The 24,712-nt window shown below is 40.4% G+C and overlaps 1 protein-coding gene across 1 annotated transcript in view; it reads right to left on the reverse strand.

Annotated features, from left to right (window-relative positions):
• ARHGAP20 (Rho GTPase activating protein 20) overlaps nt 1-24,712 on the reverse strand; it is a gene marked incomplete at both ends in the record, with an annotated part of 89,274 nt that overhangs the window by 54,140 nt on the left and 10,422 nt on the right. Inside the window, one exon of the mRNA XM_084249812.1 lies at nt 13,148-13,230. Coding sequence (XP_084105938.1) covers nt 13,148-13,230 — 83 coding nt within the window. The remainder of the gene's footprint in view (nt 1-13,147; nt 13,231-24,712) is intronic.

Genomic DNA, 24,712 nt, shown 5'->3' on the forward strand with positions numbered 1-24,712 from the left:
GGACTATCACTGCAGTTCTGTCAGACATTAAAAATGTTATAAAGGAATATTACACCCAACTTTGTGGTGATTATCAAGTGGGATAAAATGGACACATTCTTTGAAAGGCACAAATTGCCAAAACTGACTCAAGAAGAAAAGGAATAAACTAAATACTATAAATTCCTCCTCTCAGGAGGAGGTGGCAATATTCCCCGATTCATTTTATGCAGTCACTCTTACCCAGATGCCATAACCAGACAAAGCAGGCAGATCCCCCCCTTGTGTACACAGACTAAAAATACTTCATAAACCCGTGAGCCCTTTCTCACCATAGAAACATCAGACAAACCCAAACTGAAGGAAATCTTACCAAATACTTCTAAACTGTCTACCAATACAACCGTCAAGGTCACCAGAAACAAGGAGGCTGAGACACGTTCACAACAAAAGGCACCTAAGGAGATACAATGACTAACTCTAACCTGGCATCCTGGATGGGATCCTGGGACAGAAAAGGACACGAGGTGAAAACTAAGGAAATCTGCATAAAGTATGGCAGTTAGTGAATAACAATGTTTCAATATTGGGTCAACAGCTATAACAAATGCACCTTAGCATTGTAAGACTGGAGGAGGGGTATGCAGGAACTCCACTATTGCTGCAAGTTTTCTGTGAATGTCAATTGATTTTAAACTATAAAGTTTATTTAATATTTATATTACCATACTAAGATTCAAAAAAGAAAATATCAACACACGATCATTTCAAAGGCGGAAGAAAAGCAATGGACAAAAGTCAATAGTCATTCATGCTAAAACATTCAAAAAACCTGGGAACAAAGACATCTACAGAAAAACCCTATAGGTAATATCATACTTCATGGCAAAAAATGCAATGTCCCTGTTTAAGATGAGGAACAAAAAAAAGGATGTCTGCTCCACCACTTCCATTTAACAGTACATGGGCAGGATCCTGCTAGTGCACTAAGGTGAGAAAAGGAAATAAAAACCAAACACAGAGAAAATGAATATGTGTATAGCATATCCTGAGAGGTTGACATTAAAGCAGACAGAGATTTTTAAAAAGCTAGTAGGGAATTTAGCAAGATCACGAGATTAAAGATCAATAAACAAAAAATCAACTAAATTGCTACATATTAGCAATGAGCAAATGGAACATGCAGTAAGAAGCCAGTCATAATGTCAAGACACACCATGGAAGATTTATTAGAAAGCTCAGTAACCGAGATACTATGAGGTTGGTATGGACAGACATACAGATAGATGGAGCGCAGTTGAGTCTAGAAACAGATCTACAGAGAGGCCGCCCACAGATTTCTAACAAAGATTTCAGAATGAAAACATATGTCTTTTTCTCCCCCATCCAATTGGGAAAAGAAAATCTTTTCAATTACAGGGACTGCAATGCCTGGTTATCCCCACAGAATAATAAATAAACCTCAACCATTCCATTATAACATATACAAATGTTAAATCAAATGAGATCACAGGCCCAAGAGAAGAAAACACTAGAGAATGTTTCTGAGACTTCCAAGTATTCAAATATTTAATGGGCACACAATGCCTAAGTGATATAAGACAAACACGCTAAGTCAGATTTAACACAAGGAAAAACACTTCAAAAAGTAAAGAACTCTTTCAACTCCTTACATTTACAATAAAGGAATGGACAAAGAACTGAAAACAATCAAAGGGAAATATATCAACGGGCGATAACTACATGAAATGACGTGTGCCATCACTGGCCCTCAGAAAAACACAAACAAAAACTGCAAGAACCACCACACACCCCCCAGAATAATGGCTACACATTTTTCAACTGTCATTTACTAAGTTTTGGCAGGGATGTGGAGTAAATGGAAATTCATACATTACTGGTGGGTGGAGACAATGCTAAACCACTTTGAAAACACTCTGGCAGTTTACTTTGAAGTCAAACACTTATTACTGTATATGACCCAGTAATTCAACTCTTAGGTATTCACTTAACAGAGTGAAAACACAGGCCTCCATAAAGACCTACACACCAATGTTCCCAGCAGCTCTCTTCATAATAATCTCAAACAACAAGCAACTCAAGGACCGATGAATACATGAGGGAAAGAGCTAGCTGTGGGATAGTCACACAATGGAGCACTCCTATGGCAAAAAAGAGGAAGAAACTTCTGATATATCTAATAAAGGAGTATCACAAAAACATGCTGCTGAGCCAAAGAAGAGGTTTCCCCTTTGGTAAAAGATACAATACAAAGAGACACAAGTTTTGAACTTTAGGAACCTGAAAACACAGGCTCAAAACACAGAAAGCAGGAAATAAAGTAACAAAAAATTTAGATTTCCACTTGTGGAAACATTCCGCAAGGCTTTCAGCCAGTGAGAGAACAGAAAACATCAAGAAGGGTATTGTCCGCATAACCAGTAATTTACTTTTCAAACACACGCAATGGTCTTAAGAAGCTGACTGTCAAATCCTAGACAAAAATCTAAACATCAGATACTATACAACCATATTCTCTGGCACAGGCCATAAACATATAAACATTTAAAATTATGGCAAAAATGAAAACAAAGTAACATAAAGCATCTAACATTTCAATCTACAACATTATGCTAGAAAATAACCAAAACTAAAAGAATTAAGATTTCCACTAGGCAATGTAATTTATAGGAATTTTTAGCCTCTCTGAGTGGAGATAAAAGTCAAGACTTAACTGGCAGACTCGTTTCAGAACCATGCTATCATTTTCATTTATTTTTTTAAAGATTTATTTATTTGTTTGTTTGTTTATTTATTTATTTATACAAGCACTGGGTACAGTCAGAAGCGCGGGAGGGTGAGAGAATTCACCAGAGCCAGAGCGGGGAGCAGAGCAGGCAGACTGATGAAGTACACTGCTGAGGGGAGCAGCGGGCGGCAGGAGAGGTCTGTGCGCCATGTGGGACCCTCCTCTGGTGACCGGGGAGCAGCCGGGGATCGAACCGGCGCTGAAGAGCCTGCGCCACCGGGGAGGCCCCATCATTTTCATTTAAAGAGATAGTCTCTGATCTGTGCAGATGGAGCAACACTAGACAGTGTGTCAGAATGTCCTTTATCTTACAAGAAATGCCCCAAATTCAATTCAATTTAATGAGGCACTTTGTATATTGCATAAGGTCACAAAGTTTAGAGTCAGAGAGAAGAGGATTTAAATTTCAAACCCATTACTTAATAATTGTAAGACCTAAGGTAAATTATTTTAAATGTATAAGGTTAAGTATCCTTATCTGCAAAATGGCAAAGTCACAGCAAATACTTGACTCGGGGCACATGGTGAGGACTCAACTTAAACTACAGCTTGTACTGGTATTGTTAATTCTAACACTTTTTCCTACACCTCAAAATTTACCCTGTTCAAAACTTGCTCATCTTCTCAATTAGTCAATCTGTGAATATCATCACCCTTGATCCAGTCTTCAAAAGTTAGACACCACATTATCGACTTGTCTGACTTCCTTACATCTAAATTAATTCTTTCTCCAAAGTATCTCTAAACTCCCCCCTTCACTACATACTTTCAGATTTTGATCACCAGTTCCATGAATTCTTTTCAGCTGTCTCCTAAGTGTTCTCTCTACTTGCCTTGACAATTTCTCTTCCAGTCAATTCTTTGGTAGAGCTTTCCTTCAAAAATACAGTTAGGCCACAGCAACTCAGATTATTTCCCTACTGCTTAGAAACCTAAAGCCCTGAGTTGGAGAAAGGCCATTGCCGGTCTAGTCTGATCCTTATCCACTTACCAGCCTCACCTCCTGTCACTCTGTCCTACAAGGTTTGAGCTCCAGCTTAAATTCTCATTGCTAGATTACATCACCATCTCCTCTTCTGCAGAACTCCTCACCCACCAAAACCCAGCACAGACAGAGCCACCTCTATGGAGTCTTCTCTCCTGTCCTACAGCAGATGCTTTGTTCTGCTGCATCTACCAACATTTTGGCACTTATACCACTATTATGTATATGTAATACATACAACACATATTAATATGACAGACATTTATGTCTGATGTGGTTTTTTCTCCTCTACTAGGCTGTGAGCTCCTCAAAGGCAGGTATGGAGAAGCAGGAGTACCTGCTTACTTACGGGCTGTCTTTGAATAAATGACACAGTTTTGTAGGGAAAGGCTGAGAGGTCAGAAATAAATACATCTTGTTACAACACTCAAAAACATAGTGCGCCTTTATTCAACTTCCTTCTGTTAGAAATTCAAGCAAATTTACAGAAATTTATTTTCAACATGTCAGCACATTGTAAGCAGGGTACTAACACAGTAAGGAGGGAATGTTTTTGCCTTATAGTGTCCTACACAATCATGTTGATGACTCAGTCATAAAATATATAAACTATGAGGCCAAATGACAGAAAAAGGAGTCAAGGTTGATATCTAGGAATACAGACCAAAATTTGTACTCTCTTCCATTTTTCAAAGTTCCATGTATATAAGCTTTATAATTGTATATAACTGTTTTTAATAAAATGAACAAAAATAGATGTTGGGAAAACCATACACACAAAAAAATTCCCTTAACTAAAGTTAATTTATGGCATAAGCAACACAGAAACCCACCATCGGGCCATACTTGGATTCAACCTGTAGAAATTATTTTTCTCAAAAAATAGAAGCAATATTGTCATTGAAAAAATGATCAAACCAGAGCCACATACACAAAATACAGCTGACAACTGAAGCCTGAGAGACGTGAATCATCCAAGTGTTTCGGGCTCAAGTGCTTTGGGGGCCTCAAAGCTTCAACATCCGTGCGGTGACCCTGTATTTTGGCACATACCCACATGAATACATTTTGGCAACATGTAGAGAACTCTTATAACACGTTCTTAAAAAGACAAATAACTCAATTAAAAATGCTCTAAATGCTAAATAGAAAATTCCTCCCAAGAGATACATGAATGGCAAGTAAATACATGAAAAATGCTCAACCTCATGAGGGACATCAAATGCGAACCACAGAGACACGGCTTCACACTAGCCGAGTAAGGAGGAGACCATCTAGCCAGTGTCCAGGAGGGTGTGGAGAAATTAGAGACTTCATACGTAGCTGGAGAGAATATAGACTGGTGCAGCTGCTGTGGAAAATAGTTTGGCAGTTCCTCAAAAAGCTACAGAGATCTCAGCAGATCCAACAACCCTGCTCCTAGGAACGTGTCCAGGAGAAAGGAGGCATGTGTCCACACGGACACTCACACACGAAGGCTCGCAGCTACAGCACTCATGGTGGCCAAAGGGGGCGACCACCCAAATGCCCATCACACGGTGAGTGAGCGAGCAAAGTGTCTATTCCAGCGATGGAATATTATTTGGTCATTAAAAGGAATGAAGTGCTGCAACAAGTGACAACATAGATGAACCTTGAAGTCATTTTGGTGACCAAAAGAAGCCATCACAGAAGACCCCACCGTGCATAATTGCATGTATTTGAGGTGCTCAGAAGAGAACATTGTGGACACAGAAAAGAGACGAGTGGCTGTTTAGAGCTGGAGACGGGGTTCCGAGGGGCACAGCAGATGGTGGCCAATGGCTACAGGTTTCTCAGGGGGATGAAGATGCTCTAAGTGGGTGGAGATGACTGCACAGCTGTGAGCAGACTAAAGCCCGCTGGACTGCACTTCCCATGGGTGAATTACAAGGTAGGAACTGCATCTCAATCAAGTTGTTGACGGGAAGAAAGAATGTCGCCTGGCCCCTTTCCAAACAATTAATTATATGATCTGGGAAATGAGTGTCTTCATTTGCAAATGGGAACAGTCTGTTTCCACCTTCCCACCTCTAGCTATAGGGATATATAAAAGGTACATGAGGGAAATATTTGGAAAGTCAGTCTCATAACTCGAAGAAATCTGTGTATTGGTTAACTACTACTGCATGACAGACTACCCCAAAAGGGAGTAGCTTAAGCCAATCAGACTCCACGCTGCATATGGTCTTTACTTCAACAGCAAGAAGTTTTCCAATAGTAAGGAGTTACTCTCCTGCTTCCTCCTTAAGTCCTTCTTCTAAGGCTCCAAGGAAAAGTCAAGAGCTTTCAAGCTATGTGGGGCAAGGTGGCTTCTAGCCCAGTGCAGTAAGGATGCTGCAGGACAGCCTGCTAGTCCTGGGGGGCAGCCGCAGGGCAAATAAACACTCACTACATGGCAGTGATTCCGTGGTGTCTGGATGAAAGAGAAAACTGAATCATAACTGCAATTAGCAAATTAGGCTATAGCTGGAATGAAGAAATGAGACGTTGCAGTGTTCTGTAAGTGCAAAAGGAAATTACTTTGACCCTGTTGAAGTCTACTGGAGAGTTGAGAGACTTAATGCAATCTCCCTAAGATTTCCTTCCAGTATCTGCGCATGCTCCGGACAAGTATCAGACCATAGGAAAACAGTGTACTGCCCAGGAACAGGGGCACTGGATAATTTTTAAGAACACTGAAAGTAGTTGGAAAAGAATAAAAAGTGAGAGGTGAGCCTGGGGGACCTTTTTTTCTGTTTGGGTGAAAAAAAAAAAAAGCCCACTTTGCTGTCTTACAGAGCAGTCGCCTCTTTCCCCTACACTTGAATTTCACAGCTTTGGGAAACGTCTTCACAAGGCAAGAGCTGATCTTGCAGGCTGCTGGCAACCCTTATGAATTAAATTTTGACTTTGTGTTCTCGGCACACACCCAGAGCCACCCGTGGGTATCTCAATGGAAACCCCCAGGCCCATGAACATGGTGTCCAGATCCACGGCCTCCGGCCTTGTGCAGGGCTGAGGGCGTGCTCAGCAGGCAGCTGATGAATAGCACATAGCACAGGCTGCTCTAAGACACATGTGGACAGAGCTTTGTGATCTTGAAAAGGTATAAAGATTTTTAACAATTCTTCTCCAACTTATTTTGATATAAAAGACTTGTGTCAGAGGACTGCATCTAAGCACAGGAGGTCTACACAACTGCCCAAGAAAGCCTAGTGACTTCTCTTTTAAACTGACTGTTCCTTTAAATTACATCAAACTGTCACAACAGCTGTCTGAGTCTCAACATGAGGATGGTCTTGTGAGGTTATCCGGCTCCTTCCAGTTTCCATATCCAAATTATCACAGGCAGAGAAAATTTTTTATTGTCGTGAAAGTAGGTGTGACCACAGTCCTCAGTAAGTGACTTTGGAGTACACACACACTCCTTGCTTGGAAAGTGTGGTAGGTGAATATTCACTTTAGAGTCACTATTATGCTAAAACCACAGTTAAAAGATGGAATGATGAAGAATTTGTAGAGCACAATGAGTAAGGTGGTGTGAGCGTGTGTGTGTTTCTCTTGGTGTGTGTCTCCTTATCCAAACCAGTTATTCTGGATGCATCTAATCTTGACTCACAGATTAGACACCAAAGAGTCTGCTAGAGTTTCTTCATCTCAAGTGGACAAGCAGACCGGGTCCACCCTCCATGTCTCAGTCCTTACTTCCCAGAGTAACTGTGGGCTACTTCAAACTTCTGCCTAGAGACACCTTAAGTGTTGTCTGGCATAAGGCCTGAAAACATAAAATATATAGAAGGAAATATAGGTGAAACACTACATGACATGCACCTCAAAACAACTTCACAGACACATCACCCAAAGCAGTGATAGTGAAGGCAAAGATAAACAGCTGGGACTACATCAAATTAAAGAGCTTCTGCACAGCAAAAGAGACAATAACCAAAATAAAGACAAACCCCACCGACTGGGAGAACATTTTTGCACACAACACTAATGATAAAGGACTGATGACAAAAATCTACAAAGAGCTGATGAGACTCAACCAAAACAAAGTAAATAATCCAGTCAAAAAATGGGCAGAAGAGCTAAAAAGAAACTTCTCTGAAGAGGAAATGCAAATGGCCAACAGGCATATGAAAAAATGTTCAACATCACTTGTAATCAGGGAAATGCAAATCAAAACTACCATGAGATACCATCTGACACCAGTGAGAATGGCACATATTAAAAAAACTAGCAACAACAAATGTTGGCGAGGATGTGGAGGAAAAGGAACTCTTCTGCACTGCTGGTGGGAGTGCAAAATGGTCCAGCCACCATGGAGAACTGCTAAAGACAGAGCTTGCATATGATCCAGCAATTGCACTCCTAGTTATTTACCCAAAGGACACAGAAACATTAATTCAAAAGGGCACCTGCACCCCTATGTTTATCACAGCACTATTTACAATAGCTAAGCTATGGAAACAACCCAAATGCCCAAAAATAGATGACTGGATCAAGCAGATGTGGTACATACACACCATAGAATATTACTCAGCATTCAAAAAAGATAAACACATGCCATTTGCAGCAACATGGATGGCGCTGGAAGGGATCATGCTCAGTGAAATAAGCCAGAAAGAAAAAGAAAAATACCGGATGGTCTCATTCATAGCAGGAATTTAGAAAACCTAAATAAGGGACCAGGAAAAAGACTAATTAAAATAAAGAAAATTCAAAATCAACAAGCAACTATAAACCAGAGACATACTACGAGGGGGAGGAGGGATTTGGGTCACAATAAGGGGGTGAGGGGTGGAGCTGTATGGGGAATATAACCAAAATAAAAATGGATACATTGTGCAAAAATGAAAAATGATGTAAGAATTATATAAAATAAAATATATTAAATAAAGAGTTGTCTGGGTCTATAAAGAATAAAACCAAAATGTTAAGGGCCAATCTTGCTGCAGGCCAGACTTAGAAATACACGAAACGAATTTTATGTTAGAGTCTAGCTGGTGTCCAGACTGTGTCTTTCCTCTTTCTTATTTCCCATCTGCTCTACCAGGATGGTGCAGACTTCTGCTTCTGCTGTTACTATTGCAGCTACTGGTGGTAATAATAATCTTTGCATACACAGCACCAATTATGTGCTAGAGACTAGATTAAGGGCTTAACATATGAGACCCATTTAGTCTTCCTAGAACATTATGAGGTAGGCTTTATTATCACCTCTGGCTTATAAACTTCCCAGATCACAGTTAGCAAGGAGGCAGTTTCAAGAGTTGAACCTGGCTCCAGAGTTCATGCTCTTAGACACCTCTTATATATGCTCTTTTTTCTTGTGTAATGCAAAGAAAATTCCATTAGAATTTTTTTAACATTAGAATCAACTGTGTGACCTAGAGAAAGTTCTCGACTCTCCACTTCCCTTATATAATGGGCCAGGCTCAAACAGCTACTTCTAGCCATACAATGTTCTGATGATAAAGTAGGTCTCTTCAGTAACAAATCTGACTTTGCCAGATGAGGGAGGAGGTTTAAGCGTCAGGGTGAAATATACTGAAGGGATGGAAATGGGCAACTAGCAATAACTACGTCAGGGTAGGCATTTTCACTTATTTCCTCATTTTATAGTCTATGATGCAGGCGTTAGATTCAAATTGTACAGAGGGAAGCACAGAGACTCAGAGCTAAGGTGCTTTATCCACGGTCACAGGGAGAGCTGGGATGGACAGCTGCATTCCACACGCGCATCCCTGCCTCGACACATGCTCCACTGGCGTCGCTCTTCTCTAAGCGACAGTAAGTGGAGATTTAGAAGGCAACACATGTCATGTGCACAGCGCAAAGTCTTGCAAATGACGCACACACAGTAAATTAACTTGGAGGTGAGGGTGGAGACAGACAGGTGAATACCAACTGAACTTAAAACCAAAGTGGGTACATTTTTATATGATTTCTACGAGGTGGGCTAAATGCCACATCAATGCAAACTGTCTTCCGAGGGGAAGTTCGTATGACTTGAGTTCGTCCTTAAGTAAACCAGAGAAATACCATGAGAAAGCCAATATATGTGGTTATTTCCAGACCACATGCATGAGCATTTGTGGCATTTTGCTGCGTGAAATAACTTCCTACCAATATCTTGGAATATTTTGTAGAAAATGATTCTCCCTTTGTCCCTAGGCAGGACTTCAGAAATGCCAGTGGACAGGGGAAGTCTCTCATGTACTGGCTACTTAAAGGAGGGCCAGAAATCAGAAACTGCTGTACTAAATTACTAAATTCCTATATTGGAGAAGCAGGATAATAAGAAACCTTTCCATGCAGCAAGTACAGGAAGGTGAAGGAGACTGACTTTCTGAAATGGCTCCAAATGGCACCAAGCACAATTACCTCTTGATCTTCAAGGTAGCTACCTTCTGGAAAATTAAGTGTTCATTAAAACTATATAAAGATATACAGCTAAATGCATTAAGCCAGAAGGAGAAAGAGAGACACCAGATGGTGTCACTTATAAGTAGAACATAAAGAAACCAAACTAAGGGTCAGATGAAGTCAAACTTAAAAACTAGCTCTTGAAAGCTGATGACAGAACTGAGGTATCCAGAGGGGGAAGGGTTAGGGGAGCACAGTGGACTGTGGTGGAGACTAGGGGTGCTTAAGTTGTGGGGGCACTATGGCAGCTACATCTGAAGGGGGGGATCCTGTATTTCCAAAATACTAATGACGATGTTAACCAATGGTATCTCAATAAAAAATATCAACAAAAAGAAATACTATTAAAAGTAGATAAAGAGTTTATATTTATACTGAGTTAGGTTATAGGCATATATATAAAGATTTTTTTTCCCTTCACAAATACACCATACACAAAGCCTGCAAAAGCTATGCAGGAACCCTGCAATTCATTGCTATGTGTCCTGGGCATTACATGCTAGCTAGCAGAGCTGCCAAGCGTCCACTACATCACTGAGACAAACTCAACTGCTCCGTAAGATTAAAAAGTGCCTCCACCCCTGGAAGTTACCAAGCCTGGGTGGAGAACCACAGATCTATGTGAACTTCAGTGCCCACATACATTAGCGGCTCTCACTCAGTTGTACATGGCACTGAAATGTATTACTGTACTATTTACTTGAAGAAGGGACACAACTAATGACCTGTGACCTCAGGCTAAAGTTTCTGATCGAGAGGCCAGTTTAAATCAAAAACCGTAACACACATCCAACCCAGATGTTTCCAATATAAAATTTTACCTACAAGTTTATCTGTTTTATAGAAAGTGGATAATAAAGCTTCTTTTACATATGTAGCATTAAAGATGGTTGTACTGGCAATTCTGCCTTTCCTAAAAATCACTTTTCCAAGTTCTCTAGACAGTCAAGGTCAAACTGTGGACAAACTCTTTTGTCCTCACTAATGCGAATAATCCAAGTCAGTTATACATGGCACTGAAATGTATTACTGTATTATTTACTTGGCAGAAGAATATGTTCCGGATTCAGTTTTGATTAGGCATCTATTAAAAGTAATTTGTATTTCCTGACCGACTGAGGCTTGTGTCTTTGAGGGGTAGGCAGGGGGGTTACCTGAGACTGGGAACTTGCTGAAACTGGGAAGAGAGCCACCCAAGTATTTTGAAAGTTTCAATAACTGGAATTTGGCTATATAATTTGGTTTTGGCACAGAAGAAAATGCCATGCCTTCACACAGTAAGTTAGCACATCATTCACAGAAACATCAGATAGATCCTCACTTTAAATAAAGGTGATAAGGAACTCACTTTACATAGAAGGATTCACAGTTGGGGAGCAGTCATCCCAGGACTTTTTGGGACATAAAATTTCCATAGAGTGTGAAATGTCATTTAAAAGTTAATGAACGAGGGTCTCCCGGGTGGCACAAGGGGTTACGATGCAACCTATGAGGCAATCTGCAACCAGTGCAGCAGGAGTTCGATTCTGGGCCAGCCAGGAAACAACCCACATGGCACAGCAGACCTCTCCCGACTTGCCTGCTGCTCCCCCCTCAGCAGTATAGTTTGGTCAGTCTGCCTGTTCTGTTCCCCACTCTGTCTCTGGTGAATCCTCTCACCCCGAACACCTCTGGCCTGTGCAGCTCTTGTATGCATAAATAAATCTTAGAAAAAAAAGTTAATGAAAAAATTAGTGATTGGATAGCCGTTCAATTTTTATGAATGATTTTCTTAAGATGTCCACTGAAATACTATTTATCCTCAACAGAAGAAATGGCCATTTCAACAGTTGTTTAGCTTATTCGTTTAGCTTAGTTGTTTAGCTTATCAAATGTCACTAATTACTTTAACCAATAATGCCTAGTGGGAATCAGTATTTCATTTTTAATATTCTTAATGTGGTTATCCATGTTCATATCTAAACTTGGTAAAAAATTACCCTAACCACACACAGGCATCACCTCATGATAATAAATAAGCAAAGTTCTGTATACAGCTAAACAAGCAGGGTGGTTAAAACCACTTCCTTGTCAGTATTTTGATTCCTATTTGTTTCTATAAATGAACTAACAAAATGTGGAACCTGCACTTTTGTATACTATGTATTCTGAGATTCACTTCTTTTTTTTTTTTTTTTAGATGTATTCTTTTTTTTTTTTTTTAATAGAGGCATGCTTTATTTATTTATTTATTTATTTTTATTTGTTTGTTTAGACATGCACTGGGTACAGTCAGAAGCGCGGGAGGGTGAGAGAATTCACCAGAGCCAGAGCGGGGAGCAGAGCAGGCAGAGGGACCGAGGTACACTGCTGAGGGGAGCAGTGGGCGGCAGGAGAGGTCTGCGCGCCATGTGGGACCCTCCTCCGGTGGCCGGGGATCGAACCGGCGCCACAGAGGTCGCCGGCAGCTTCGCAACCCAGCGCTCAACCACTGCGCCATCGGGGAGGCCCCTGAGATTCACTTCTGATTCAATTTTAAAGCACTTGACATGCACACCAGGCTCTAAAATGCTTTCGAGTTCACATAAATAGGCCCTATTACCTCAGAAGTCATATTTCCTATTATTAAACAGAGAATTCTTGTGCTAGTAGAAACACGAACCCCACGCTGCTGAGGGGAGCAGCAGGCGAGACAGGAGAGGTCTGCTGTGCCATGGGGGTTGCTCCCTGGCTGGCCAGGGATCGAGCTCGTGCTGCAGACCTCTCCTGTCTCGCCTGCTGCTCCCCTCAGCAGTGTATTTCAGTCAGTCTGCCTGTTCTGCTCCCCACTCTGTCTCTGGTGAATCTTCTTACCCCCCCACATCTCTGGCCTATACACCAGCTCTTGTATGCATAAATAAATAAATCTTGGAAAAAAAAAAAAACATAGCACACACCAAGTGCATGACACGCAGCTTTTCACTTACTTGGTGCTAGGCCGTTTCTGCAGGGCTTTGTCCAGGATCAGAGATGGGGCGCTCCTTCTCCTTTCTGCTAATGTTTTCATTTTCTGTGGAGGAAAACAAATTCAAAATGAAGACCACTTGGCTTGAGAGCAAGCAAATGACAATTTTCAATCCAATGTGGTAAGTTTTCTATGGCCTGTGCTTTCCCATGAAGGAGCTGACAGTCTCACTATGGAAATAAGACAGTAAGTGCCAAAAAGGGGGTTTGGTTTTTGTTCTGGTCAGAGAATAAGGAGATTAAATGTTGACCACAACATGTGAGAAACAGCTTCACACCACCCGCTTCATCAACTGCAGCTAACAGGTATATTGTTTATCATGTACCCGGCCCTGTGCTACGGGCAGGCCAGGATTATCTCATTTATAGCCCCGAATAGCATACAGTAGGTTCTGCTCTATCTCACAGGCAGGGCAGACCTCAAACTGAGCTGCAAGGAAAGCCAGTATTTGAAGAGATTATATAAAGGCAGAAAAAGGGCAACAGAATTCTTAAACATTTCATAGCTGTTTCCATTTAAATATTTATACATGTGGGAATTCCTTCTTGTGAACAGATTTTCTTCTTTTGCTAGAATTAATTTTTTTTTTTTCTTTTCTAAGTGGCAGACCTAGAACTAACTGGATGATTCAGGTACAGTGTTTCCAAGGACCTAAAATTTATGGCAAGTAAGGTTTTATTCGAAGTGACTTATCCAGGTAATTACTCCCTAAATTCAGTCTTACATATTTAATACCTCAAGATCCAGTCAGAGGGCCTGCCACTGGTTATGAATGATACAGTAACAAGCAACCACAGGGAAATACAGGCTGTAGTAGCAAAGCCATTTTGCCTACTCCCCGCCTTCCCCTCTCCTGGCCAGACCCTCACCCACTGCATGAGGGTCAGGCCAGTCAGGTTGGGGAACTGGATGATGCTCTAACAACAGGAGTATCAAGTATTTCACTGCATGATTCATAAAGGGGCTGCCTTGGGTTAGTAAAATAAAGCTTAGGTCCTACTACGGGAAGAAAAAGAAGAGGTTGCTAGACTTTGGAATTATTCTTAGCCCACCTCAACATTCCTCAGGGGTCTCTCTCAAATTATTGCCACTACCAGTTCCATGGCCTCAGTGTTGTTCTCCCTCCCATTAATATTTTGGCTCACATGTGAAAACTCCATGCCCAAATCTCCGTAGCACAGCTAAGATAGGAACGGATGCAATTACAGAAAGCATTAAATAGGTAATGGAGCAAATGGTCAAGGAATTGCAGACACCACAGGTCTCAATCAGGAGTTACTAGCCATAAACCATTTTCTGGGCAGGTTAAATAGTATAATCTTCCCCCCCCCCCCCCGATACATGTTTGGTACCTTCCTTCTGAAGAGAAAGCCCACACCTTTCATCAGATTCCGGAAGTATAGTCCTTCCTAACCCCAGTGATTTCCATCACTCACTTCTACCACAGATGCCTGTAGTGGCATCTCAGGCCAACATAACCCACAGGAACGTAACACCCAGGCTGTCTTCATGTGAATAGACCCGATACTGGAGACTGGATCGACTTTACTAAGAAAGGTGGTGGTTTGTTCATATGTGGATTTTTTTAGAATTCTTTCTCATCTTCAGGTCTGGAATTGATTCCTACTCCTTATCTTGATGCCAAAGCCATTTATTAAGGGTCTAATTCTTCTACTTTGAACTTTCACATGTGCCCTATCCTTTACAGCCTAACCCTAGGCCCCAGGCCGTCTGGCTGCTGACCTGAGGCTCTGCCTCACCTTCCTCAGTGGGCCCATTCCTCAAACTATCTCACCAGCCTTCCTTCTGTTGCCCCCAACCCTCTGCCACCACCATCCACAAGCCCAAATCCTAAACCAGGTTTTCTCTAGCACATGGTTCCTAATTTTGAGATCCTTGGCTTTCAGGTTTAAGAAGAATTGGAAAGGGTTCAAATACAGTGACAGATCTGCTCAATTCACACCAAGGAAGTACCAGTGATCTCACAGGAAACCCAGCCAGCTGCCCACCAGGACTGGTGAGGCCCTGGATTCAGACCAGGGAAGCGCAAGAGCGGCCCCCCACCTTATGACCTCTCAGGAGACACAGCCAGTCAGCTGCTGGGACCACTGAGGCCCTGACTCACACCAAGGAAGTGCCACAGTAGCCCCAGGTGTTCTGACCTCTCAAGCGTCCCCAAGAGCCACACACTGAACCAGTGAGGTCCCAGATTTGTGCCAGAACCCTGGAAACATCCACTAGCACCCAGGGAACCAGTGAAGGCCACTGTCTGGCCTTGCCAAGCACCACCTGACAGTATCAGTGACCCCCAGCCGGCCTCTGGTGAGAGCCCCACCCTGGTATAGTAGGGGTGGAGACATGCCTAGCAGAGGCCAAAGCCACAAAGGTCCTAAAAGCAACAGGGAGACAGAATAACACAATGAATGGCCAAAGTAGTCCTAATATACCACAAAAGAAGAGCAAGTCTTCAGAACCTAATTGTAAAGACATGGAAGACCTATTTCTCTTTTCAGACACAGAATTTAAGCTTGCCACCATAAAGAAATTAGAGAAAACTCAGAAAAAGCATATCAAGGATATCTAAGAAAACACAGAAAAACTCATGAATGTCCTGAGAAAATTAATGAAAAGAAGACTGAAAGGATTCTCTTAAGGAAGATTAAAAAGAAGAAAGATTAAAAAGAAGAAAGAACATTAAAAAGAGATGAGAGGGAAAATACTATAGAAAACTACAGAAGTAGAATAAAGCAAATGGAACAGTGAATCAGTGAATGTGAAGATACAAATTTACAAAGAAGTAAAATGGAAGAAGAAAAAGAAGAATGAAGTAAAGAAAAAGAAAAACAATTCATGAACCATCTGATACCACAAGGAAAGCCAATATAAAAATGATGAGTACCCCAGAAGAGGAAGGGCAATAAAAAAGGAACAAAAAATAGATTTAAAGAAATAGATAACTTCCCAAACCTGGAAAAGGAAATAAAAAAAACAAATCCAGGGAGCTAAAAGAACACTGGGGCACCTAAATAAAATGAGAGCAACACAAAGATGTACAGTGGTGAAACTTCCAAAAGCTCAAGACAAAGAAATACTGAAGTTGAAGTGAGGGAAGAAGCAGATAACATATAAAGGAACCCACATCAGGCTGGCATCAGACTTCTCAGAAAAAACACTGTAGGCAAGGGGAGAATGAAAAGACATGACCAAAAAATTTAAAGATTAAAAACTGGCAAACAAAAATATTTCCTACAAGCCTCTCCTTTAGATATGAGAAAGAAATGCCTTCTCAGACAAAGAAAAACAAAATGAGCTTGCAAAACCAGATACCCCCCCATCAAGAAATATTGAAAGGAACTCTAGTATCAAAGCCAAATAGAGAAACACCAAAAAGAACTAAAAAACTAGATATAATCACAAAATTAAAGACAAAATGACAGCAACAGACTTTCATATATCAATAATTACTCTAAATGTTAATGGACTAAACTTACCAATTAAAAGACAGAGTAACTGGTAGGATGAGGAAACAGAATCCAACATTCCACTGTCTCTAGGAGACAAACTTAAACTCCAAAGATAAAATAGGTTCAAGGTAAAGGGTTGGAAAACAACTCTGCAAGCAAATGGGATGTAAAGGATGGCAGGGACAGTCATATCAAAGAAAACAGATTTCCAATTAAAAGAGATAACAAGAGAAAGGGATAGACACTACATAGTGGTTAAGGGAAAAATATATCAGGGGACATAACACTTATTGACATATACTTGGCAAATGAAGGAGCACCAAAATACATTAGGCAACTACTATCAACTCAGAAAACAAACACTGGAAAAAGATGGACAAATCAACAAGACAAAAAATGAAAAGGGACATAACAGAATTAAGCAAAGAATTAAACCATATGGACCTAACAGACATTTATAGAACCCTGTGCTCACCCCACCCTCCAAAAAATACTATAATTTTAAAAAAAGATTTATTTATTTATTTATTTATACATACATACATACATACATACATACATACATACATACAAGCACTGGGTACAGTCAGAAGTGTGGGAAGGTGAGAGAATTCACCAGAGCCAGAGGGGAGAGCAGAACAGGCAGACCGATGAAATACACTGCTGAGGGGAGCAGCGGGGGTGGCAGGAGATGTCTGCGCGCCATGTGGGACCCTCGCTCGGTGGTCGGGGATCGAACTGGTGCTGCAGAGGCTGCGGGCAGCTTCGCAACCCAGCGCTCAACTGCTGCACCACCAGAGAGGCAGTACTATAATTTTTTGACGCCTACTTGGGACATTCTCCAAAATTGATCATATATATATAGGGCCACAAGACAAATATCAATAAATTCATGAAGACTGATATCTTCCAAGTAACCTCTCTGACCATAAAGGTACCTAACTAGAAATCAACTACAAAAAGGAAGCAGGGAAAACCTCTAGTTCATGGAGACTAAACAACATACTACTGAAAACCACTGAGTCAATGAGGAAATCAAAAAATACCTTAAGACAAATGACAATGAGGATTCCAGAGTGTATGGGACACAGCAAAAGAGAACTAAGGGGGAAGTTTATAGCAATTTAGGCTCATATAAAGGAACAAGAAAGAGACCAAATATATAACCTTATCTCTCACCTCAAGGAACTAGATAAAGAACAAAATCCAAAAGCAGAAAGAAAACAATAAAAATTAGAGCATACATAAATGAAGCAGAAACAAAAAAGACAGCCCAAAAGATTAATGAAATGAAAAACTGGTTCTTCAAAAAAAAAAAAAAAATAAACAAAATAGACAAACCTCTAGCAAGGCTCAATAAGGAAAGAAAGGGAGAAAATTCAAATAAACAGAATCAAAAATGAAAGAGAAGTTATAACACTGCAGAAATTCAGAAGATAATGAGATTTACTGTATACATTTATATGCAAACAAGTCCAAAAACTTAGATAAGATGGACAGATTCTTAGAATTAAACAATCAACCAAGACTGAATAGGGAAGAAGTAGGAAACCTAAACACACCAATCACAAGCCAGGAAATTGAAACAAAAATCAAAACTCTCTCAAAAAGCAAAAGTCTAGGACCAGATGGCTTATAAGCCATTTCTATCAAACTTTTTTTTTTAAAGATTTATTTATTTATTTATACAAGCACTGGGTACAGTCAGAAGCGCAGGAGGGTGAGAGAATTCACCAGAGCCAGAGCAGGGAACAGAACAGAGAAAGTAGCGAAATACACTGCTGAAGGGAGCAGCAGGTGTGGCAGGAGAGGTCTGTTGCACCATGTGGGACCCTTCCCAGCAGCCGGGGACCGAACCAGTGCTGCAGAGCCTACAGGCAGCTTCGCAGCCCAGTGCTCAACCGCTGTGCCACCAGGAGAGGCCCTCTACCAAACTTTTGAAGGTTAACAAATACCCATCCTGCTTAAACTCTTTAAAAATTTTGAGAAAAAAGGAATACTTCCAAACACATTTTATGAGGCCAACATTATGCTGATACCAAAACCAAGGACTACACACAAAAAGAAAACTATAGACCAACCTCCCTAATGAACATGGATGCAAAGATCCGCAATAAAATCTTACCAAAGTGAATCCAGCAATGAATTAAAAGTATTATACATCATAACCAAATGGGATTTACACCAAGGACACAGATAATTTACCATATCAACAAAAAGGAAAAGAAACACCAAGCACAAGGGACTATGGTGATAGGGCATGGGGGAATTGGTGGTGGGAATTTCACAGGACTACACTTGAGAGGAGAAAGCATACATTGTACAAAAATGAAGAATGATGCAAAATATATATAAAATAAAAAGAAAAAAGAGAAAAACCGTGTGATCATATCAACAGATGCTGAGAAAGAATTTTATAAGATTCAGCATCCACTTATGATAAAAATTCTTGAAAAACTGGTGATAAATGGATCATATTTTAATATAATAATAACCATATATCACAGACCCACAGTTAGTGTCATTCCCAATGGTGAAAAACTGAAAGCATTTCCATTAAGATTGGGTGAAAGACAAAGCTATCCATTCTCACCAGTACAATTAAATATAGTATGAAGTCCTAGCTAGAGCCATTAGGCAAGAGAAAGTTATAAAAGAGAGCCAAGTTGGGAAAGAAGAAATAAAGCTATCATTATTTGCAGATGATACAATAATATACACAGCGAACCCTAAATACTCCACAAAAAACTAATTAAAACAATAAACCAGTTCAGCAAAATGGCAGGATACAAAATGAACACACAAAAGTCAGTTGCCTTCCTATGTGCAAGCAGTGAGCTAGAAGAAGAAATTAAGAAAGCCATCCCATTTACAAACTCACCAAAAAATTTAAATACCTGGGAATAAATCTAACAAAGGAGGTAAAGGACCTACAAAAGAAATGAAAAAAGACACAAAGCAATGGAAAGACATCACCTGCTCATAAATAGGAAGAATCAACATTATCAAAATGACCATCTGACCCAAAGCATTTTATAGATTCAATGCAACCCCAATAAAAATCTCAATGACATTCTTCAAAGAAATGGAACAAATATTACTGATATTCATGTGGAACCCCAAACAACCAAACCAAATAGCCTCCTGACTAAAAAGGTGGTATAATACTACTAGACTTCAAACTATACTTCAAAGCCATAATAATTAAAACTGCAGGATACTGCAATAAACACAAACCCAGATCAATGGAATAGAATAGCTCAGGAAATACACACACACATTTATGGACAACTAATCTACAACAAAGGAGCCAAGAACATACACTTTAACAAGGAAAGCCTCTTTAATAAACCATGTTGGGAAAATTGGATTGTCACATGCAAAGGAATGAAACAAGACCACTATCTCACACCATCTAAATAAAACTCAATTCAAAATGCATAAAAGACTTAGATGTAGGACCTGAAACTATAAATATATAGAAGCACTCCAGGACATAAACTTCAGAAATATCATTTCTGAATCATCCCCAGCAGCCAGAAAAACAAAGGAGAATATAAATAACTGGGACTACATTAAACTAAAAAGCTTCTATATTGTGAAAGAGACTGTAACCAAAATGAAGAGACTCCCTACTGAATAGGAGAAAATATCTACACACCACACATCTGACAACGGACTGATATTGAAGATCTACAAAGAGCTCACACAACTCAACAAAAAGAAAACAATCTAAAAATGGACAGAAGAACTAAACAGGCACTTCTCTAAAGAAGACATGCAGATGGCCAACAGGCATATGAAAGTATGTTCATCATCACTGATCATCAGGGAAATGCAGGTCAAAACCACAATGAGATACCACCTCATACCTGGGAAAATGGAGCATATTAAAAAATGCACAAACACAAAAAACAAAAATCAGAAACAAGAAGTGCTGGTGAGGGTGTGGAGATAGAGTAACCCTCTTATACTGCTGGTGGGAATGCAGACTGGCGCAATGCTGTGGAAAACACTGTGGAGGTCCCACGAAAGACTACAACTGGATCTGCCAGCTGACCCAGAAATTTCACTCCTAGGTATCTTCTCAAAGGGCACAAAAACACTAATTCAAAAGGAAATCTGCACCCCTATGTTTAGAGTAGCACTATTTACAATAGCAAAGATAAACAACTGAAATGCCCCACTCAGAGGAGTGGACCAAGAAGATGTGGTGTATATACACAATGGGATACTACTCAGAGAACACAGGAGACAAACTCAAGTCATTTGCAGCAACATGGATGGAGCTGGAAGGGATCATGCTGAGCAAAATAAGTCTGAAGGAGAAAGATAAATACTGGATGGTTTCACATGTATGTGGAATATAGAGAAACCAAACAAAAGATCAACCCCCTTGAAAACTCACCATAGATCTGAGGCATCTGGGAGGAGAGCGGGAGCCGAAAACAATGTGGGGAGAGCACAATGGACTATGGTGTAGCACTGAGGGTCTTTGGAGGTGGGAGAGCTAAGGCTCTCCACACCTGAAGGGAGAAATCCTATGTCAAAAAATTAACAAGGATGTAAAGCAATGGTACTCCATTAAAAAAATTGAACTGCAAGACCACAGATGTGCTCACCATCAAAACTGATAGGTGCCCTTTAAGGAGACAGAATTATGATTATGCAATGTATTTACTGACAGTTTTGTACCATGAGTCTTGGAAAGTGGAAGAATGGGAGCAAAATAAGACTGAAGCTGACATGGAAGAATATACATGGGACAACAGCTCCTCAGAAAAAAATGTCCTGGAAACTCTTCTTCAAATTAGAGCTGCTGAGAAACATCTGAAAGTAGGTAAAGAAGAGCTCCTGGGCACTAAAGAAGTTGAGGACTACAAGAAGTCTGTTGTTAGTCTGAAGAACGAGGGGGAAAATGAAAATATCCTTTCTCAGTACAAAGAATCGGAGAAGAGGCTATTTAATTTGACATGAATTATGTAAAAAAATCTGCTTCCTTTATTAATTTTATGATACATTTGTGCTCATTATCTAACATAACATAAAATTGAAAATGTTATTAAAAAGCTATTATTTAAAAAAATAAAAACAAAAATTAAAAAATTGAACTAAAAAAAGGACAGAGTGATAAAAATGATTAAAAATGTGAAGAGCAAGCCTATAAGAAAAGTTAAAATAACCTGATTCTTCACTTGGAAATAGTAGTGAAGGTACAGTCAGAATGTGGAGGCGAGTAACTCTTCCAAAAATGATGGGGCAAAATGAAATATGGCTGAACTGCAGAATGAGCATCTGGGCTGAACTTGTGTCGCTGTCCTTTGAGAAATGTACAGTTTTGAAACACTTCCAGGGGTCAGAAACCTGCATAATGAGGTTCCTCAGGGATTTATGGATTTCTGATAAGGAAATCTCAGAGTGATGCCTGGTAAATGGGCGATCAAGGGGTGACACACTGTCTTCTATAGAGGCGCTTTTAAAATAGGAGTTTTCCTCAGAGACCTAAAGGAGAGCATCATTTGTGTACATAGTAGTTAGGCTGTGACTTCTCGGTCATAAAAGTGTTAGAGGCTGGAGGAGTGAGAGGCTGAGGAAGTCACCCAGTGGCCTCGCATTCAGGAGAATGCACCCTCATTGCACAGAATGGTGTGTTCAGACCAGCACCAACTATACTTTTACTCCACCACTAATGAGACGAGTGTCCCCTGGCACACCAGGCACCAATCTGGGCCTCCATCCCCTTATCTACAAAATGAGAAAATGTTGGAATACAGAAACTTATCTATTTCTAATATTCTCATACATATTAAACACCTACGACAGATTCATCCTGGGTATGCAAGGAAAAAAAATTACACACATCGAGTATTTAGGATTCATTTTGCTCATAAATACTAAAAAATGTCTTAAGAATAGCCAATCTATCCTATTGCCTTAATAATATAAGCCTATGTATAAATATGCTTAATAAATGCATAGGGTTTTTTTTGATCAAAACTATTGATAGCAAAATAAAAGGCCAATGATGACTTCATATCAAGTGTACTTATCAAAGGCCCTGTTCTTCAGCAATAAAGCATCAGATTTTTTTTGTTTATAACAACTGTGTGAAATACATGGAAACGGGGGGTGACTACTGATACCTTTATAGACGTGAAACAGCACAATGTTGGCAGGACAGGGTGAGAATATACAGATACCAACACATTTCAGAGTTGTTCAGTGAGAGGGAAAACCAAGATTCTTCACCTCGGAGGAGATAGGAGAGGTCTCACACAGTGTATTTTCTTTGTTGGCTTAACAATCACAACCCACGGTGTGATTTTCCAGAATGTTCCAGCATCTCATGTTCACAGCTAGACCACGTCATAAATGTTGTATGCTATTCTGAAACGGATGTATATTTTTCAAAAGGTAACTTTTAAAATAGATTCATAAACTACCATTAGGCAAAAACACCAACTGCACTGACTTTCTGGGAATGTCTTTCCTGAACCCATACTTTTATCCCAAAACTAAACAAGACTATTCTGTGAGCTAAAAGCCAAACAAATATGACATAGCATCTATTTACTTTTTTGGCTGCCGAGGAGGAAGTTATAAAAGTGAATAAATCGAGGTTAAAATTTTTAAACTACTTTCTTTTTTTACTAACAACTATTTATGAGGGAAGGATAAGGAACACTGGAGCAAAATGAGATCAATGGTTTTGTTTGCTGTCTCCGCTGCAGTGATACTCAGTATTAAGGGCAGAACATCTTCTCAGCCGAAGAGCAAATGAATACAGGTCATAGTTGCTTCTAATTCACTTTTCTTCTGTATTTAAGTAACAACACCGAAGTGCGGGAACAGCATTAGCCAATCTGCTAGGTGCTTTCCACTCCAAGGTTTTTTCTTTTTATTCATTTATTTTTTAACCAGTTGGATTAAGCTGTGTTCCTCGCTGCAGGTACCGTGCCTCAGTTCTAGCACTTTATATTGTATTATTTATTTTTTGGTCTCTTTCTGGAAAGACTATGGCTTCTTTCCAAACTTTCTCTATTCCTTCAACACCTTCATGAAACCCGCCTCGGTGCAGGCTACCACTGCACCCCCCCCCCCCCAGCCGAGCGCAGTACCTGGCATGACCTATGTAGTCAACGAATGGAGGTTTCATGTGTTTTTCAAACCCACCTACTCGCCACACCCACACCTCCTGATCACACACACACACACACAAGAGCAAACAGACCCCCAGGGGCACTGCAGGACTGCAGTCACCAAGAAGAGGGACACATTCCAGGACCTGGATGCCGGGAGCCCTCAAACCAGTGCTACTGACCACGCTGAGCTACACTGGCAAATCCTGTGACAATTAAAGCTAATTTCCCATCAACATCCGGTGCTGGGGCAGTGGCATACCCACACGCACCTCCACGAAAAAAAACAAAAAGCTACCTGGCAAACTAGTAACCCCCAGGTCACTGACCTATAGCCAGAGGCTGTAATTTTCCTTATTTTTATAACAATCATCTAAAGTATAATACGCGAAAATGGAAATTGTTTGGTTTGTCCAAGAGGTTTTTGTACAAAATGATTCCGTGGCTCTGCAGGTGAACTCCTCGGAGACGGATAACGTGCCTGCCTGCCAGGAGTGAGTGGTCTGCCTGCCACCAGCACCCCCTGCTCCGGCCCCTTCTCAGTGCTTGCACACAGTAATTCTCACCAGTCAGGTGAATGCGTGAACACAGCCGACACTGGGGAGTCTAAGGTGCTAACACAAGCGTGTCTATCAAGGAAAATGAAGTTGAAAACAGAAGACTGAATAAAAAAGATTTTTCTTTTTCAGCTCAAAAACCTTTTTTTTTTTTTTTTTTTTTTTACATAAAAGCCTGCAAGTAGTCTCCCTGGAATGCTCACTTCATGTCAACCAGAGATACGGTATTTTTTTTGTGTGGGGGGAACCTCTAAATCACTCTGAATGTGGTTATTCTTGGTTCTCACAGAGATTAAAGGAAAAGCAAGTCCATCAAAGGCAGAGATGAAAGGCCGGATCCAGGTGAACGGCAATTATTCACACTGTG

Source organism: Talpa europaea (assembly GCF_964194135.1).
Source record: "Talpa europaea genome assembly, chromosome: 12".
Taxonomy (NCBI): domain Eukaryota; kingdom Metazoa; phylum Chordata; class Mammalia; order Eulipotyphla; family Talpidae; genus Talpa; species Talpa europaea.